This window comes from Spermophilus citellus (assembly GCF_964194105.1).
Source record: "Spermophilus citellus genome assembly, chromosome: 4".
Lineage (NCBI taxonomy): Eukaryota > Metazoa > Chordata > Mammalia > Rodentia > Sciuridae > Spermophilus > Spermophilus citellus.
This window is the reverse complement of record NC_138185.1, coordinates 148,580,607-148,601,105: the sequence shown is the minus strand read 5'-3', so window position 1 is coordinate 148,601,105 and position 20,499 is coordinate 148,580,607. Positions and strand designations below refer to the sequence as shown.

The 20,499-nt window shown below is 35.1% G+C and overlaps 1 protein-coding gene across 3 annotated transcripts in view; it reads left to right on the top strand.

Annotated features, from left to right (window-relative positions):
* Positions 1 to 20,499, top strand: part of TXNDC16 (thioredoxin domain containing 16) — a 96,820-nt gene that overhangs the window by 16,724 nt on the left and 59,597 nt on the right. For all 3 annotated transcript variants that reach the window (XM_081290467.1, XM_081290465.1, XM_081290466.1), the window contains 2 exons: positions 1,228 to 1,301; positions 2,271 to 2,345. In XM_081290467.1, coding sequence (XP_081146593.1) covers positions 1,228 to 1,301; positions 2,271 to 2,345 — 149 coding nt within the window. The remainder of the gene's footprint in view (positions 1 to 1,227; positions 1,302 to 2,270; positions 2,346 to 20,499) is intronic.

Sequence of the window (20,499 nt, the reverse complement as noted above, 5' to 3'; positions counted from 1 at the left end):
ATTTTTAGCCTTCTCTATTCCTTGGACATTTCTTCTCTCCACCTTGATGTTAGTCAAACCTAACATCTCTGTCTTGAACATTTTTGTTGTGCAATCTTGTATCTCTGTGTATTTCTTATCAGCCGTGCTCACAATACGTCTCATTACTCGAAGTGTTTCTTTTCTCAAAGTCACTGATAAGTCCTATTATCCCATCTTATTTTTTTCAACCATTCCTTTTATACCTATTCTTTAAATTCACGGAAACACTCTGGAGTTGTATTTTAACTATGAATAAATTGAATTAAAATTCATTTTCTCAGACTTACCATATAACCCAGTGGTAGAGTGGCAAAATGCTCATGGGTGAGATCCTGGGTTTGATTCCCAGCATGGAGTAAAAACAGTGCTAAAAATTCAGTTTCTTAGTTTCTGTAGCCACATGTGGTGGTGATCACAAAACTGTAGACTATGCAGATATAGAATATCTCCATCATCACAGGAAATTCAATCAGATGATGCTCTTTTAGGCTAGCAGTGGGAAAACTATAAACTATGGGCTCAGTCTAGAATACTGCCTGCTTTGTGGTAGTCTACAAGCTAAGAATGGTTTTAGTGTTTTTCAACATAAATGTTTTAGAACCAAGTCTGATGACAGGAAACACTAACTTTAAATCCCAATAAACTATCTATATAATTTCCTCAAATTTTGCTTCTTGGCCTGCGAAGCCTAAAATATTTACTTTCTGGTCATTTATTAAGAGTTAGCTAATTCCTTTTCTAAAACATTGGTTATTGTTACTTTTACTTTACACATCATTCTCTTCTGATACTTTGTGATATAACTTTGGTACCTCATCTTCCTTTCATACCCAGAAGCATTCATTATCCTAAAATGGTGTTATAGTTTTGTATTTTTAATGTTTCTGTATTCTTGGCTGTTAGCGTTTATCCATAGACTGTATTGTTTTGTGTTTTAACAGTTTACATGAACAATATTGTACATATCCTTTAACAACTGACTTTTAACAGTTTTTGAGATTTATCCATGTGGATTAGATTATCTTCCTCACTTTAGAGGATTATATAAGTAATCCTTAATTATTTATTAATGATTTAATAAACATACAAAAAGAAAATACAAAATTGCATTGGGTACAAGATGACATGTTTAATTGTCCTTGTTTTCATCACCAGGAAACTTGCCTTTTTGTACATACCTTAAACCTTAAATATAATCTTTTAAAGGTTAATTGTGTCAAAGAAGAAACATCAAGATACTGTGGAAAAGAAAAGGATTTGATGAAAGCATATTTATTCAGGTAAACTGTATTTTTGAGTGTGATGTGCAAATATACTTCTCAATATTCAAGCATATAAAATGTCACTAAGCCAAAATAAAGTTGTTTTTAGTGGGGATCATATGAAGTTCAGTAAAAAATTAAAGTAAACTGGGATGTGGTGGCCCATACCTTTAATCCCAGCAACTTGTCAGCCTTAGCAATTTATTGAGACCCTGCCTCAAAATTTAAAAAATAAGGAGGACTGGGGATGTGGTCCAGTGGCTATGTGCCACTGGGTTAATCTCCGGCATGCACACACACATACAAAAACTCTATAAGTGATAGATTTGCTACCTAACCTCTCTGAACAACTTCCTTGTTTGCAAAATGTGGAGAGTAATATCTACCTTACAGGGTGTTTTGAATATTACATGAAATCATACTACAAATGCCTGGTAAGTAAGCACTTAGAAAATTTAGTGTTCCAAGTTGCTGTGTCAGATTCATATTTAGGTATACTTTATTTTAGAGACATCTGCCAGTGTCCAGTTTGTAGTTTCCTCTGTATTTATGTCTGATAATCTTTCTGAGGTGTTTCACCTCCTATCCTCAAACCCTTAAGATTTGGCCTAGGAGGTAGTGAGATGTCTATTTGCGCAGGAAGCTCTCACTGAGGAAACTTTTTCTCTTTACTATTTGTCTCCTTCCCAACCCAGTTTTTAAATCTCTGTGTATGTATGTGACAAGGAGGTTGTTAGGAAGCCTTGTTTATACTCTTCTTTTTGTTTTTTCAATCTATTTTACCAGATCCAGTGCCTGAGCTTTACAAAATAAATTTATTTATTGAGTGTACGTTCAATTAATATTTGAGAGCATATTATATGCCAACATTCTGGTAGATGCATAGGGCACATGGATAAGACACAGGCTCAAAGTGTATTAGTAAACAAGTAAATTGAATTCTAAGGAAATATTTTTATAATAGCTTTTAAACTTTTTTTTTAATAGAGGCAACATATTGCTCAGAGAATTCCCTGCTGATACCTTGTTTGATGTGAATGCCATTGTCGCTCATGTTCTCTTGTAAGTACAAAAGGTACCCACTCTTTCATTTATTTATCATTGATATAATTTAGAGAAGTATAATTCATCACAATATTTTAGGATCTTAACATTGTATTTGTAAATGTCAGTTTCACAAAGATTACTGGTTTATCTTCTCACATTGAGGATAAAAATTTCTTTAATGGCAAAGGATATAGGAAAAATATATACTATGTATAAAAGTAAGAGAAGATTCAACAAGACCATGTGGGCATACAAGTGCTTTTGAGTCTAACAATGGAATGAGCATTTACCAGATGTCTTAGTGTTTCGAGGCTGCTAGAATGAAATACCATAGGCTGGGGACTAATGAACAACAGAAATGTATTTTTCACAGTTCTGGAGGCTGAGAAATTCAAGGTCAAGATACTGGCAAATTTGGTATTGTATCAAGTCCTCTGCTTCATAGATAGCCACCTTCACTATGGATGTTCACATGACAGAAAGACCCTGGATCCTGGAGGTCTCATTTATCAGGATGCTAATCTCATTCGTGAAAGCTTTGCCTTCATGACCTGATAACCTCCTCCAAATCCCCCCTCCTAATACTGTCACTTTGGGATTTAGGATTTCTCTTTTTCCTTTTCTTTTTTGAGATGGGATGTTGCTCTTTCTAAGCTTGCCTTGAACTCGTGGTCTTTCTGCCTCAGCATCCTAAGTAGCTGGGTGTTAGGATTTCAACGTATGAATTTAGGAGGGCACAAACATTCAGGCTCATAGCACTAGGTAAGAAGCTCTCTTTTTTATTCTCATTAGATTTTTGTAGTACTTGGTTTCCTTCTTACCCAGTCTGGCTTTTTTTCTGCCTGGTATCTGTAGCTCCATGCCTGTTTAGTAAGTGCAGAAAGAATTTTTATAGTCTCAGCACATACCTGAGTGTTTACTGAGAGAGTGAATCGAAGTTCTCTGGCATGGAATTGCTTTAAGCCTGGGATTCAGGCTTGACTGGGCTGTACTCCTATAAGCTACCACTGAATGAAGTCTGGTATTCTCTTTGGTGACTTAGCTAGAAAATATGACTGAACAAGGACACCAGTTTACGTGGCTTTTTCAATTTAATGTCATAGGTCTGTTGTCCATTAAGGCCTTTGCTGACATCGACTGTCTGTTTTCTGTTTGGCTCCCTACTTCCTTCTCCTCTCCTACTTAAAATTTTCTCGAAAGTAAAATTACAGGAAGTTAAAAACTTGAGGGGAAAACTTGTGGTTATCATTTTGCAAACAGACACTTTTAAATGTTCCAGTGCTGAGACGTATTAACAGAAGATCCATTAGAAATTCCTGACAAACATGTGCCCTGAGGTCAGTAGATTAAGAAGCCAATTGGAATGGGTAGAAGATGATCTTTTATAGAAGAAATTTCACAGAATTTTTAGGCTGCCTTGAAGTCTCTTTCCTAGGACAGAATAGGGTGGCTGTCTTGGCAGTAGCAAAAAGTTCAAGTAATAAATTAATTATTTTTCTCAGGAAGCTGACTAGTTTTATTGTTTTTCTAATAGATTCCTAATAACTATCTTTGACCTAGAAATGAGGTTGAAGAAACAAAGAAGATTCTTTGAAGTATAAGAGGTAATAATATTGTCTTTTCATAGAGTGTGAATCCAGTTTTGACACCAAACCATGGAGTGGCAGGTCTACATTGGACAATTTTATTACTAGCTGGTTTTGAAATAAGACCTATATAAGGAGAGGATGTCAATGCTGAGGACCTTGTCATCTGAACTGGTCAGCCAATGGGTTTTGTCTCTTTCACTTTTGCTGAGGTAGTGTCCTGTTCCTAGTGCTATACTAATGCTGAGTTTTTTTTGTTTTGTTTTGTTTTGTTTTTTTGTTTCTTTTTCGGTACAAGGGATTGAACTCAGGGACACTGGACCACTGAACCACATCCCCAGCCTATTTTGTACTTTATATTTAGAGACAGGGTTTCACTGAGTTGCTTAGTGCCTTGCTTTTGCTGAGGCTGGCTTTGAACTTGTGATCCTCCTTCCTTAGCCTCTCGAGCTACTGGGATTACAGGTGTGTGCCACTGCACCTGGCTCTAATGCTGAGGTTTGGAATACAAATTCCACAATTTGTTCTCGAAGTTTCTGTTGAGTCGCAGCCATTTGTTAGGCATTGGGGATACAAAACAATAGAATGTAGCTTTTGTTCTCTAGGAATTTAGTGTTTTGTTGCAGAGATAGAGATAGAATATATTATGTAGGAAGTAAGACAATAGAAGTGTTTGTACAGAAGAGCTAATAAATCTACAGAGAAGAGAATTATTATTTACGTTTAGAAAGAGAGTGGCTGTTTATTAAGATGGCTTCTGAAGGAGGTGGCAGTAGGGATGAATTTTTTTTAGTATTTATTTTTTTCAGTTTTTGGTGGATAAAACATCTTTATTTTATTTTATGTGGTGCTAAGGATCGAACCCAGCGCCCTGCGCATACCAGGTGAGCACACTACCACTTGAGCCGCATCCCCAGCCCCGGGATGAATCTTAAAGGATAAGTGCTTGGTGAAGAAAGGGATGAGGGGAAACCACAGGAAACTGACAAAGGTGTGGAAGTTGGAAATAGTTTGGAGACAGTGGTTTTCTGAGTATAAAATATGAAGCAGGAGGTAAGAGTATTGAAGTGGTGTGGAGTCAGATGTAGGTGAATCTTTGTATAGGCTTTTGGGCACACTCCTCACCTAAAGGGTGAGGAATCCAACTCTAGGCCAAAATTCCAAGCCATCTTTTAGGTGCAACCCTAGACAGTAACAAGGCTTTGCTCATTAGGCCTTACAAGGGGAAGCTGCCCCATCATGGCAAACTTGGTACATAATGATTGCAGTTTTTTTTAAGATAATGAAGTCAAGGACTCCAACCTCTGTATCCCCTCAGTTTTTTAGAACAGCCATGCTCATATGTATAGGTACCTCTGTTTTGAGGGCTCTACCTCAGACATTGAAGGTATCCCCCAGGTGCTTTGGCTAAGTACTTGTTATCAGGGTCCTTGATAGAAGTACTTTTCTCCACTTTGAGTCAGTACCTTTCCACTTCTAGCTTTTACCCTTTTTTCTACCATGTCCATGGGTCTATAAATAGGCAGGGGCCTTTTGTTTGCGACTCTTGGAATGAGATGATTTCTGCATCGGTGCTCATTTACTTGCTCCTTGCTTATGGAACCTGTTCCTCTATTTATGGGTCTTTCTTGAATTGTCATAGTAAGCAAATAAAATCTTTGCTTTTTTAGAAGTGTGGTGCTAGAGATCCAATCAAGGGCTTCATGCATGCTAGGAAAGTGCTGTACTTCTTACCCTGAATAAAGTTTTGATTATTACTTTAAGTTTGACTTGTTGTCATAAATGACCATTTTAAAACCTGATTGATAAACAAAGAGATATATGGGATATATGGGATCCAAGCACATGTAGAAACCATTGTGTGGCCATTTTATATTCTTGGGCAGCATAGATAGCAAAGAGGGAATTTTCCCCTTAATATTTAGGTGGTGAAAGTAGCTGGTCTTGGTAGTTGTTAATTTGGTAACACTAAAACTACATGCTTGAGTAAATACTTGATTTCTTTTTCTTCTTTCTCACTTTGTGCTACTCAGATTCAATTTTATTACCATCTGAAGTAGGGCAAGGAAGGAGAATGAATTTATAGATGATGAGTCTACTTTAATAAGCCGAATGTCCATCAATCCTCAGTCTCAGGTAGCTGAAGGAATTGGAGCCCCCAAAGAGTACACATCAGGAGTAAACATGTAGGTTGTCCAGAGAGCATCCTAGGGGCAATACCACTTAATGAAAGAAGAAACTGAGAAGGAAAAAAAATGTCAAGGAAGTAATAACTTGTGGGATATTGTATTTTATAAAATTTTTTAGTAATGATATTTAGAATATTGAAGAACCATGCCAAATAGTTTACTGTATCATAGCTGTGCTTTGAAAAATGCCTTTTGATTTATCATCCTGCATTCATTTGCTAAAATCATCAGTTTGAAATCCCCAGTGTTTGGCAAACAGATTCTATCTTGTACTGTTCATGGAAATGAAATTGAATTATTGCTCTCTTTTGCCCATTTTTCTATCATGTTTTAGTCTTATTAATTCTTGTTAATTGTTAGATGTTTTCCTTATACAAAGGAGACACTGTAGAAATTTACCCCAAGTTTATAATTTTTTAAAAGTTTACCTTTTGTGTTCTTTTATCAACTATCTGGTTAATTTTTCTTTTTTGACTTTTATATCTTAAGTTATACAATAATATAATTTATTATTATAAAGGAATTTATGCATTTTTGGGATTTGCAATTGATCAATTTGTTTAGAGCAGTTTTGGATTTATAGAAAATTATAAATTATAAATTTATAGGAAGTGAGCAAAGAGTATAAAGAATTCCCTATGTCTCCTTTTTCCTCCATGTTTGGTTTTCCTGTTACATTTTGCATTAGTGTAGTAGCTGTTACAATTTTTTGAACCCATGTTGACACATTTTTATTAGATAAAGAATATAGTTAAGAGTGTGCTCTGTGTTGTATACTATTTAGGTTTTGGCAGATGTATAATGATGTGTTTCCGCCATTACAGTGTCATTCAGAATAGTTTCACTGCTCTAAAAGTCTCTTCCCTTTCTCCAAACCACTGATATTTTTATTATTTCTGTAGTTTTGCCTTTTCTATAATGTGTGGTTGGAATCATAAGCATGTAGCCTTTTCAGATTGGCTTCTTTTGTGTAGCTGTATGTAAAAGACTCCACTCTTTTCATGGTTTGATAGCTCATTTCTTTTTTGAAAAAAATATTTAAAAATTATACACACATACACACACACACACACACACACATATATATATATATATTAGTTATATATATTAGTTATAATTGGACACAATACCTTTATTTTATTTTTTAATTTTTATGTGGTGGTGAGGATCGAACCCAGTGCCTTGCATGTTCTGGATGAGCACTCTACCACTGAGCCACAACACCAGCCCCTAGCTCATTTCTTTTTATTACAGAATAATATTCCATTGTGTGGATGTACCACAGTTTGTTTATCCATTCACTTGTGGAACATCTTGGTTGCTTCCAAAGTTTTGGGAGTTATGAATAAAGCTAAATGTAGGTTTTTGTGTGGATGTAAGTTTTCAACTGATTTGGATACATATCTAAGGGGTGAGATTTGTGGATCACATGTTAAGACTATGTTTAGCTTTGTAAGAAACTACCAAACTGGTGTCCAAAGTGGATGACCGTTTTGCATTCTCACCAGCAATGAATGAGGTTTTTTTTAAATATATATATATATATTTATTGTTGAGTTTTAGAAGTTCTTTTATACTTTTTGGATACAGGCCTTTTATCATATACATGTTTTGCAGATAGCTAGTATGTGGGCTTGTTTTTTCATTCTCTTAATTCTTTTTGAAGAACAGAGGTTTTTAAATAATGATGAAGTCCTACTTAACTTTTTCTTTCATAGATTACACTTTGGATGTCTTAGCTTAAAACTCATTACCAACCCAACGTCACCAAGATTTTTAATCTTTTAGTTTTAGAGTTGTGTTTTACATTTAAGTCTGTGGTCTACTTTGACTTAATTTTTGTGTAATGTGTAAAGTTAATGTCTAGACTTATATATTTGCATGTGGATATCCAGTTGTTTCTGCATACTTGGTTGAAAAATTATCTTTTCTTCATTGAACTGCTTTTGCTCCCTTATCAAAATCAGTTGACTATATTTTTGTGGGTGCATGTCTTCTCTTATTGTTTTTAATTTATATTTAAATCTTTGATTTGTTTGGAATTTAACTTGGCAAATGGTTTGAGGAATGGATTTACCTGTGTGTAATTCAGGAGGCTACTTAGTTGCTCTAATACAAGTGAAGATAAATGGATCACTTCATTATTTGAGGTGCCACTGTTTACACTAAGTTCTCATATGTATTGGGTTTGTTTCTGAACTTTATATTCATGTAAAAGTTCTACTGATTTAATTTCTGAGGCTTTATAATATAGTATCTGAAAGGTCAAATTCCTTTCACACTTGTTTATTTTGCTTACATATGACATTTTAAATTAACATGTTCAGTTCCTTCCCCTCCTTGTCTAAATCCTACTAGCATTATAAGTTATCTTAGAGACAGTTGACATTTTAAGAATGAATCTTCCTATCCTAGAACATGTCATTTTTTCCCATTTGTTCATGTATTCTTCTGTCTTATAGCAAAGGGCAAAGGGCTGGGGGTGGGGGGATAGAGGAGAGAGGGGGGAGAGAGAGCAAGTTTGAGAACTTACTTTTAGAGTAGTTTTAGGTTCATAACAAAAAAAGAAGATACAGAGATTTCCCATTTATCCTGCACCCCAGACATGAATAAATTCCCTTGTTACCAATACCCTCCACCAGAGTGGTATGTTTGTTAAAATTGATGTCTATGTTGACACATTGTAATCACCCAAAGTCTTTAGGTTACATTATGGTTTACTCTTGATGGTGTACATTCTGTGGGTTCAGACAAATGTATAATGTATCCATCATTATGGTTTCACACAGAATACTTTTGCTGCCCTAAAAATTTAGTGCTCCATCTATTCAACTCCTAACTTTTCCCCACATTCCTGGCAACCACTGATATATACATATATATTTTAACTTTCTCTATAGTTTTGCACTTTTTAGAAGCAAAATTCTGGAATCATACAATTTGTAGCCTTTTCAGATTGGCTTCTTTCACTTACTACTAGTAATATGCACTTAAACTTCCTCCATGCCTTTTCATGGCTCAATATCTCATTTATTATTTGTGCTGAATAATATTCTGTTGTTTGGATGTGCCACAGTTTATTCATTCATCTACTGCGGGACATCTTGTTTGCCTCCAAGTTTTGGCGCTTATGAATAAAGTTGCTATAAACCTCTATGGGCAAGTTTTTTTGTGGACATAAGTTTTCAACTTCTGTTAGTAGATACTAAAGAGGGTGATTGTTGGACTGATGATAAGAGTATGTTTAATTTGGGGTCTGGGGCTGTAGGTCTGTAGCACAGTGCTTGCTTAGCATGCATGAGGCACTGGGTTTGATCCCTAGCATCACATAAAAATAAAATAAAATAAAGGCATGCTGTCCATCTGCAACTACAAAAGTTTTGTTTTAAAGAAGTATGTTTAGTTTTATAAAAAACTCCCACCAAATTGCTTTTTGAAATGGCTGTATCATTTTGCATTCCCACTAGTGATGAATTAATTTCCTGTTGCTACACATCCTTGCCAGCATTTCATGTTCTCATTTTTTGTCTATTATAATAGGTGTGTAGTGTCACCTCAATGTTTTAGCTTATATTTCCTTGACATATAATCTGAAGTACCTTTTGTGTGTGTGTGTGTGTGTGTGTGTGTGTGTGTGTGTGTTGTATGTGTATTTTCTGTCTGTATATCTTGTTTGATGAGATATCTGTCAAAATCTTTGGCTAAGTTTTAGTTGGTTTGTGTGGTTGCTCTTTGACCTTAAGGGCATTTTTATTTTAAAAAGACCAAAAAATCAACTCGTTTTTTATTTTAAAAAATACTGAAAAATGAACTCATTTTTCACTTATTATACTAGTAAGTGAAATAATATTCACTTAATAATAATCTGTTGCTAGTTTTGAGCATTAATATCCTTATAGCAGGCATGAGTAATATATAAAGCTGTGAAAATCATCCCCTTGACATTCTTCATAATGTCATTATTCAGACCTGAATATTTATTTATTTGGTTTATATCCTTAGTCTTTTTTTTTTTTTTTTAATTCACAATAGCGAAGTTATGGAACCAGCACAGATGCCTGTCAACAGATAAATGGATAAAGAAAATGTGGTACATATACACAATGCAGTTTTACTTGGCCATAAAGAAAAATGAAATTAGGCATCTGCAAATAAATGGATAGAAATGGAGAACCTCATGCTAAGTGAAATAGGCCAAACTCAGAAAGTCAAAGGTTGAATTTCTTCTCTCATATGTGGAAGCTAGTCCAAAATAGGGGAAAACAAGGGATGTGGATCACATGAAAGTAGAAGAGAAATCGTGGAGTAGAAGAAGGGGATTGAGGAGGAGGGATGGAGAAGGGAGGAATGATGGATTGAAACTGATCAAACTATCCTATGTACATATATAAACATACCACAGTGAATTTCACCTCTCTATGTATCTATAATGTACTAATTAAAAAAAAAAACTATAATTACATAGGAGGAAAACAGGTAGAACAGAAGAAAAGGAATGGGGTGAGGGAAGGAAGTACTAGTGACTGAATTGGAGCAAATTCAATTTCATGTTTTATAATTATGTCAGAGTGAACACCAATATTATGTATAACTATAATGCACTAATAAAAATTTTAAAAACATGAGGTTTGATATACAATATAACAATATAATTTGGCTAATTTTTTCCCTGGTACCTCCCCTTTTCCCTCCCCCGGTATCCTTCCTCTACTCAACTCTTCTCCTGTTTTTATGATATTCTTCATTCCCACCTTTTCCTCTCTTTCTCTAGCCTCCACATATGAGAGAAGACATACAACCCTTGACTTTGAATTTGGCTTATTTTGCTTAACAAAATCTTCTCAAGTTCTATCTGTTTTCCGGCAAATAACATACATTTATCCTTATTTATGGCTAAATAAAACTCCATTGTGTGTATATATCGTATTTTCTTTATCCATTCATAACATACATTTATCCTTCTTTATGGCTAAATAAAAATCCATTGTGTGTATATATCATATTTTCTTTATCCATTCATTGATTGACCAAGACCTTGGCTGATTCCACAGTTTGGCTAGTGTGAATCATGGGTATGTAAACATGGGCATGTAAGTATCGCTCCAGTGTGCTGACTTTGATTCTTTAGGATAAATACCAAGGAGTGGTATAGCTGAGTCATAATGGTGGTTCCATTCTGTGTAAGTAACCTTTTAATCATTGTGACCAAAATACCCCACAAGAACAACTTAGAGGAGGAAAAGTTTATTTGGGCTCATAGTTTCAGAAGTTGAGTCCAAGGTGGGCCAACTCCATTGCTTTGGGCCCAAGGTGAGGCAAAATATCAGGACTGAAGGGCGAGGCAGAGGAGAGTAGCCTGTTCATGGTGACCAGGAAGAAGAGAGAGAGAGAGGAAGAGGCTTCAGGAAAGATGAATCCTGCCAGGGCACTACTCACAATGACCAACCTCCTCCAGCCATACCCCATGTGACTATAGTTACCCCAATATAACATAGAATGGACTGATTAGGTTACATCTATCACAATCTAATCATTTCACCTCTGAGTATTCCTGCATTAATAGGGACTTTTGGAAGGCACATCATATCTGAACTGTAACACATTTCTAGTCTTGAGGAACCACCATACTGATTTCCCTAGTGGTTAGGTTACTAATTTGCAATCCCACCAACAGTGTAAAAGTGTTCTCTTTCCCCCACAACCTCTTCAGCATTTATTATTATTTGTATTCTTGATGGCTGTCGTTCTACCTAGTGAGATGAAAGCTCAGTGTAGGTTCGATTTGCACTTCCCTAACTGCTAAAGATGTTGAACATTGTTTCATGTGTTTGTCGTCCATTTTTATTTTCTTCTTTTGAGAAGTGTCTGTTTAGTTTATTTGTCCATTTATTGATTGTATAATTTTTTTATTTGATTAGTTTAAAATTCTTTATATATTCTGCATTTTAATTCTCTGTCATAATACTAGCTAGGAAAGATTCTCTAATATTCTGTAGGTTCTCTGTTCATTCTCTTAATTGTTTATTTGCTGTGTAGAAGCTTTTTAATTTGATGTTAAATCATTTATCAACTCTTGGTATTTCCTGAACTATAGAAATTCTATTGAGGAATTGTTGCCTGCACTTATATGTTAATGTTGGCCTTTGTTTTCTTCTAGCAGTCAAAGTTTCTGTTCAAATTCCTAGGTCTTTGATCAGCTTTGAGTTGCTTTTGTGCAGGGTGAAAGATAGAAATCTAGTTTCTTTCTCCTACATATGGATAACCAGTAACCAGTTTTTCTAGCACCAATTGTTAAAAAGTTTATCTTCAATGTGTTTTTGGCATCTTTGTCAAGGATCAGATAGCTGTGTTCATTTGCTGAGTCTTATGTTTCATGGTCTATGTGTCTATTTTTATGCCCAAACCATTCATCTTCTGTTACTAGAGCTCAGCATAGCTCCCTACTCCCTTAGAATTGCTTTGGCTATTCTGGGTCTTTTATTCTTGCAAATGAATCTTAGGACTGTTTTTTTCTAGTTCTGTGAAGATTGTTATTGGTGTTTTGGGGGAGGGGATTTCTTGAATCTGTATATATATATTTTTTGGTTAGACCTTTTATGGTTAAACCTAGTCATTGAGTTCATCCCTCCTAAATCATAAATGTATGGAATTCAATTTCAGTTCACAATTCCCCTTGTTCCTTCCCGTCCTCCCTCTCCTACCCAATTCTCCTTCCTCTTCTCTGCTAGACTTCCTTTTATTCATCTATTTATTTATGTTCAATTGGCTCTTTTTACTTTTTACATAAAGGTGAAATTCCCTGTGGTATATTTATAAATACACATAACATGATTTTTTAAAGAATTCATTCTTCATTGCTTCTTCTTTCCTGTCTCTCCACTTTGCTTCTTGTTCGCCTTCTTCTACACTACTGATCTTCCCTATATCTTTTTAATATCTTATCCTTCCCTCCTCTTTTTTTTTATTTTACTCTAGCTTGTATATACTAGATTAAACATTTAACGTTTGAATTTCCGCGTCTGGCTTATTTCACTTAGCATGATGTTCTTCTTTTCCATCCCTTTACCAGCAATGTTATAATTTCATTCTCCTTTATGGCTGGTAGAATTCTATTGTGTGTATATATACCAACATTTATTAATCCATTCATATTTGATGGGCATCTGTGTTGATTTCATAATTTAGCTATTGTGAACTGTGCTGCTATAAATAACGTAAGTGACTATATGGATATAGTATGCTGAGTTTAGTTATTTTTGAAAAATACTGAGGAGTGAATAGCTGGGTCATTTGGTAGTTCCATTTGTAGTTTTTTGAGGATTCTCCATATTGCTTTCCAGAATGGTTGTACTAGTTTGCAGTCCGACCAACAGTATATAAGTGTGCCTTTACCCACCACATCCTCACCAGCATTTATTATTATTTGTATTCTTGATCATTGCTATTCTGACTATAGTAAGGTGAAATCTTATATAGTTTTCATTTGCATTTCCATGATTTCTAGAGATTTTGGACATTTTTTCATATATTTTTTTGGCCGCTTATGTTTTGTCTTTTAAGAAGTTTCTGTTTAGTTTTTTTTTGCCCATTTGTTGATTGCATTATTTATTTTTTTGGTGTTAAGTTTTTTTGAGTTCTTTATATATTCTGGATATTAATCTCCTATTAGTGGGGTAGCTGGTAAAGATTTTCTCCTATTCTGTAGGCTGTCTCTTTATGCTCTTAATTATTTCCTTCTCTGTGTGGAAATTTTTAATTTGATGGCATTCCATTTATTGAATCTTGGTATTATTTCTTAAGCATTAGAGGTCTTGCTGAGGAAGTTGATGCCTGCACCTGTATGATGGAGTACTGACCTTGTGTTTTGTTTTAACTGTTGTAAGATTCGTAGTCTAATTCTTAAGTCTTTGGTCCATTTCAATTTGAGTTTTGTGCAGAGTGAGAGAGAGAGAGGAATCTAGGTTCATTTTTCTACATATAGCTCTTCAGTTTTCCCAGCACTATTTGTTAAAAAGGCTGTCTTTTCTTTAAGATATATTTTTGGCACCTTTGTCAAATATCAGATGACTGTTAGGTATCTGGATTGGTCTCTGTTTTTCTGTGTCTTTGCTTTAATCAGCATTTTTTTGTGGCTATGGTTAAAGGACCTGACCAGAACAACTGTAGAGGAGGAGGAGTTTATTTGAGGGCTCACAGTTTTAGAGGTGTCAGTCCACAGATAGCTGGATCCATTCCTTGGGGCTCAAGGTAAGGAGGCAGAACAACATGGCAGGAGAGTGTGGCAGAAGGAAGCAGCTCACATGATGATCAGAAAGCAGAGAGAGACTCCACAGGCCAGATACAAATATATACCCCAACATACCCCCAATGACCCACCTCCTCCAGCCATACCCCACCTGCCTTCAGTTACCACTCAGTTAATCCCATCAGAGGATGAATCCTCTGGGTTAAGGCTCTCACAACCCAGTCATTTCTTCTCTGAACTTTCTTGTACTTTCTTGTATTGTCTCACATGTGAGCTTTTGGGGAACACCTCACATCCAAACCATAACAGTCTTCATGGCTATTTTGATGCCAATACCATGGTTTTTGTTACTTCAGTTCTGTAGTATAATTTCGGATCAAATATTGTGATGCCACTTGCATCACTTTTCTTACCCAGTTTTGCTTTGGATTTTTTGGGTCTCTTATTCTTCCAAATGAATTTAAGAATTGTTTTTTGTAGTTATGCGAAGAATGTCATTGGTGTTTGGATGGAGATTTCATTGAATCTGTATTTTGCTTTTGGTAGTATGACCATTTTGACAATGTTATTTCTGTCCAAAAATGTGGGATGTCTTTCTATCTTTTATGGTCTTCTTCAATTTCTTTCTTCAATGTTCTGTAATTTTCATGAGCTCTTTTACCTCTCTTAGATTAGTTCCCAAATATTTATTTTCTTTTAAGGTTATTGTGAATGTGATGGTTTTTTTTATTGATTGTTCAAAACATTACAGAGCTCATGATATATCATCTTTCATACATTAGACTCAATTGGGTTTTGAACTCCCATTTTTACCCCAAATACAAATTGCAGAATCACAACTGTTACATACTCACATTATTACATAATGGAATATTAGTGACTGTTGTATTCTGCTACCTTTCCTATCCCCTACTATCCCCCCTCCCCTCCCCTCCCCTCCCATCTTCCCTCTCTACCTCCTCTGCTGTTGTTCAATTCTCTCCCCTTTTTCCCCCCTCCCCCTTGCCCCTCATAACCTCTTATAATTTTGTGTATCATTGAAGGTCTCCTACCACATCAATGATTATAATGTGATGGTTTTGTTGATATCTTTTCCAGCAAATTAAGTATTGGTGTGTAGGAAAGCTATTGATTTTTAAATTCTTTTAAATGTATTTTTTGGTACTAGGGGTTGACTCGAGTGCTTACCCACTGAGCCACATATCTAACCCTTTTTGTATTTTTTATTTTGAGACAGGGTCTCTCTGAGTTGCTTAGGGCCTCACTAAATTTCTGAGGCTGACTTTGAACTTGTGATTCTCCTGCCTTAGCCTCCCAATTCGCTGGGATTACAGGCATGTCCTACCATGCTCAGTACATTAACTTTTGTTTATTGATTTTATATCCTGCTTAAGTTTTTTTCTAAGACACTATTATCTACTATTATATATATGTATATTATACATATACATACATATATATCTTATATGTATGTAATATTATAAAAATTCTTCTTGGTTTGTATTTCATTAGGCTTTAGTTAAATAGGGAAGCCAAAATTTACTGGAATTTGGTTTATTTATAAACAATAGACATATTTAAATATATTACTTTCAGCAAATTTGTCAGTTGTTTTTGGTTTGTTTTAGCCTCATAATTATGGATAAGAAATGTCTGTAGATTTTTCTCAAAATACTTCATGAACTGAAAGCTTGATTTTGAGAATATTTGGCTTGCTTCATGTGTAAGTCATGCTATTATTTTTCCCCCAAGGCTTTTGTATTTGTTTGTTATATAGAATATTTTGATTGAGATCAGTGATCTACAGTTATACATGAACTCACTACTTTGTCAACAAAAATATCAAGATGTTAATTACTTTTTTCCCTAGAATATAGAAAAATCTAAGTGGAGAAAAAATTAAGTTAGAAAATCTTGGAATAAAATAACAAATCTAAACTTAGGGTGACTCTTACATCAATTATTTTAAAATTATATATTTTTGGATCATTATGTCCAATTCTGTATTTTTTGGTAAGATATTTAAGGTATTGCTAAAACATCATTAATTAAAAATATAATAGTATGTTAAAATTCTTACAAATTGATTTTTTTCCAGAATATAATAAGTAAAATAAACCAAGTAAGTTAGGAAATAGCAAAATGCTATTTATATAAGAAATGGGGTTATTTCAAAACTCCGGAGGGTCTCCATTGTTATTCTACTTGTGTTTGTATACATGTGTGTAGTATATATGAGTCATACCTAAGGTATCTTTGGATGTATAAAATAATATAAACCATTCACACATGTTCATGCATATATGCACACCCACACCCATATATTCACATATACATCAGACTTATGAATTAGAGATCTGCTCTCATAGCAATTATAGCAGCCAGGAGAATATGATAGTATTGGTTTCTTTCACTTGGTTCTCTAGAGCAATGAGATAAGAGTCGTATGTAATCCTATACATATAGTGGGGTTTGAATGAGGAGAAAAAAATTATGAATGTTTGAGCTATGTAGGAGCTGACCCATTTGCTCTTTTCCAATGAAGAGAGAGTGCTTGTCTTTTTCTGTGGAATGTAGGAGCAGAAGAGGAAGGGCTCTATTCTTAAATGTAAGCATTTGGCTGTGGGGACATTAAGAAAGGTTTTATTGCCCTTTGAGTAGGAGTAAATGGCCCCTGGTAAAAAGACATTTTTTTGGTGTCATGTCAGATTTCATCTTCAGAAGACTTGGGCTGTGTAGGAACAAAGGGAGATCAAGGAAGCATTGCCTTCTAACAAAGATATATATGCATACATAGTATACACATATGTGGCATAAATATTTCAAGGTTTCACAAAAACTGAAAATAATGGTTGCTATGGAAAGCTATAGAGAAGTTGGGGGGGAGGAGGAAGGAGTTGGTAGACTATTTACTTACTATTCAATTTTTTGGATACCTTATATTTGGGTGCCTTTTATATTTGTACCATATAAGATTATTACTAATTTTCAAAATAAGTGAAATTTAAATTAAGAATGAGAATTTGGTTTTATAGTCTAAAAGTTCTTAACTGTTTTCTAAATGTGTATAATCAAAATTGGTAGATTAAATAATTTGTGAACTATGTGAAGAAAATTTTACTTTGCAACTTCTAGATGGGATTAAGAAGGTGATATTTACAAAAAGAAAGTAAAGTAACAACTCACCTTTATGTGTTGATTGGGAATACCCATATTTAGCTGGGTGCAGTGGTGCATGCCTGTGACCCAGTGAATCAGGAAGCTAAGGCAGGAGGATCACAAGTTCAAAGCCAGCCTCAGCAATTTATCAAGATCCTGTCTCAAAATAAAAAATAGGAATGTTTGGTGATGTAGCTCTGGTGAAGTGCCCCTACATCCCTAGTACCAAGAAACCAAAACAAAACAACCCCCAAGCCCTAAAATACCACAAATGTAGTTTATCAGGTAATTGGAGGTATAGGAAATTAAGGCATTATAATTTTAACATTGGAAGATTGTATGATATATGAAGAAGCCAGACTTTAATGAGTATTTTAGTCCCTGTTCCTTTTCTTACAACATGTGATCTGAACAGTTTATTCGTCTGATTGCTAGTTTTTCTTTTCTTTGTATGTTATAATTGTAGCTTCTTGAGATTGTTGTGAGAACCAAATAAGGTAATGCATGTAAAAATATGTTGTGGATTTTACTCAGTGCTCTCTCCATATAGTTGTTTTCAAAAGTACATATATAAATGCAGGAAGTTTCATTTTGCAGTTCAGAGGGGGGAAAAACAAAGTGAGTTCATGTGAGTTCATGCTGTGACAGCTGGTGGGGATATTTGCCATGAGGCAATAGTTGGAAAGAAAGGTCATTCTTGTTTACATACTCATTGTTGAATCCTAAAAGCCATAAAATGATACAAATAGGAAAGAATATCTAGTAAGAAATGATAACATTTCATTAATTTTTCTGTAAGATATGGTACTTGATTCTCTCTCTTTTTTTTTTAAAGAGAGAGTGAGAGAGGAGAGAGAGAGAGAGAGAATTTTTTTAATATTTATTTTTTAGTTCTCAGCGGACACAACATCTTTGTTGGTATGTGGTGCTGAGGATCGAACCCGGGCCGCACGCATGCCAGGCGAGCGCGCTACCGCTTGAGCCACATCCCCAGCCCAATTCTCTCTTGATAATATTTTGAAAACAGGAAGTTTCCTTTTAAGTTAGCATGCTACTCATAATAATATGAACTTCAAATATTATAGAAATCGTTTTCAATTGTCATGGTTTCTGTTAGTATTATTCTTTTAATGCTGATTGCAGAGCCTTGGCATTGAGTAGTTAGATTACATTACCTCTGGGGAAAGCTGTTTTTAGAGGTGTCTTCCCCTAAAACTCCTGCACTGTTCCCTTCTTAATGGATGTCGAGCTACTGCTCATTCTTTTATCTGTATCAGATTTGTTCACACACAATGTGGCCAGATGGATTCCTGTTTATACTGACATACTTTTTTACTGGGAAATTATAATAAAAAGTTACTTGTCTTGGATTTGAATTCCAAATCTATCCAAGAATAATATAATTAATTTAGACAAAAGCAACCCCTTTTCCCCGGTTCTTGGGGTTTTGGTTTGTTAAATTAGCTGTTAATATTTTCTTTTTATTGAGTGTTTTAGAATTTGGATTAATCACAGAAATAAAAATACTGAAAAAAGATTCTCTCTTTAAAAAATTGAGTGGCCTGCTAGTCTGAAAGTAGGGACAAATAGACTGTTAATTTTCTTGCTAACATTGGCTTAAATTTTTGGCCTCCTATCTTGTCTACCTAGTGGTTGTGATAGGAAAGTTTCAGGAAGAGCCTGCCAAATAAAGGGATGGCCTTTCTTGGGTAGAAAGAACTCCCTAATTGGAGCAGCTCCAGGATGTATTACTGCATCATTACAGCAAGGAAATCCCAAGAGAGACTTTTTCTTTAATCCATTTCTGTCAGTAATTCTTCTTGGATCTAGAATGAAGGAATAGAGGTTTGTGGAATGTATCTTTGAGATATTTAGGTAGCCTCATATTCTGGAAATCAGCATATTAAAGAATATACTAAGGTTAGGAAGCCATTAGGAAAATAATTAATTTTGGTTATTATTTTCTTATGAATAATGACTGCTTAATGAGCTTTGGGACGTTAGGCGAGATAACTTTTCTAAATACTGTGACCTTATCTTTAAAATAGGGTCAATGAAGCCAGGCTTGATGGTGCATGCCTATAATCCCAGTGGCTTGGAAAGCTGAGACAGAAGGATTGCAAGTTCAAAGCCAGCCTCAGAAATTCAGTGAGACCTTAAGCAACTTAGCAAGACCCTGTTTCTAAATAAAAAATATAAAAAGGGTTGGGGATGTGGCTCAGTGTTTAAGCACCCTGGGTCAATTGCCGGTACTAAATAAATAAATAAATAAATAAATAAATAAATAAATAAATAAATAAAAATAGGGTTGTTTGACCTGGGTGTGATAGCACATGCCTGTAATCCCAGCAGCTCATGAGGCTGAGGCAGGAGGGTGAAAAATTTGAAGCCAGCCTCAGCAAATTAGTGAGGCCCTAAGCAACTTAGTAAAACCCTGTCTCAAAATTAAAAAAAGATGGGAGTGTAGCTCAGTGGTGGAGCACTGGATTTAATCACCAGTACTGAAGGGAAAAAAAGTTTGTGATAGTACCAATCTCAGATGTTAGCCATGAAAACTAAGACAGAGTGCACTGATGGGAGTTCTTAGTTATAAACTCTAGAATCTGGTTCTAATTCTAAGACCCAGATTAAGGGTCTTAGACTTAAGCATAAGAATTTGGAGTGAATAGATGAAATCTCCAAATGAGTCAAAACTTTGATTCAACTAATCTGGGGAGAACTTTTGCATTTCTTCTGAGTATTAGACATCACAGCTTGAATTGCTTTCTCTGGGCTATTACTAACACCAGTCTTTGAAGCTGATTATTACTGCTATTGCTTCTCAAAATCATTCTTCTCTGTCCTTGATTCTTTGCAACACTTGCTCCTGATTTGAATCTCAGGCAGATGATTCTGGGTCATTTAGCCATACCTTGCTGCAGGGAGCTTGGAGAGGGAAGTTCATGATATTATCAGCATTTCCGAGAGCGGCTTCACCATGAACGTGTTGA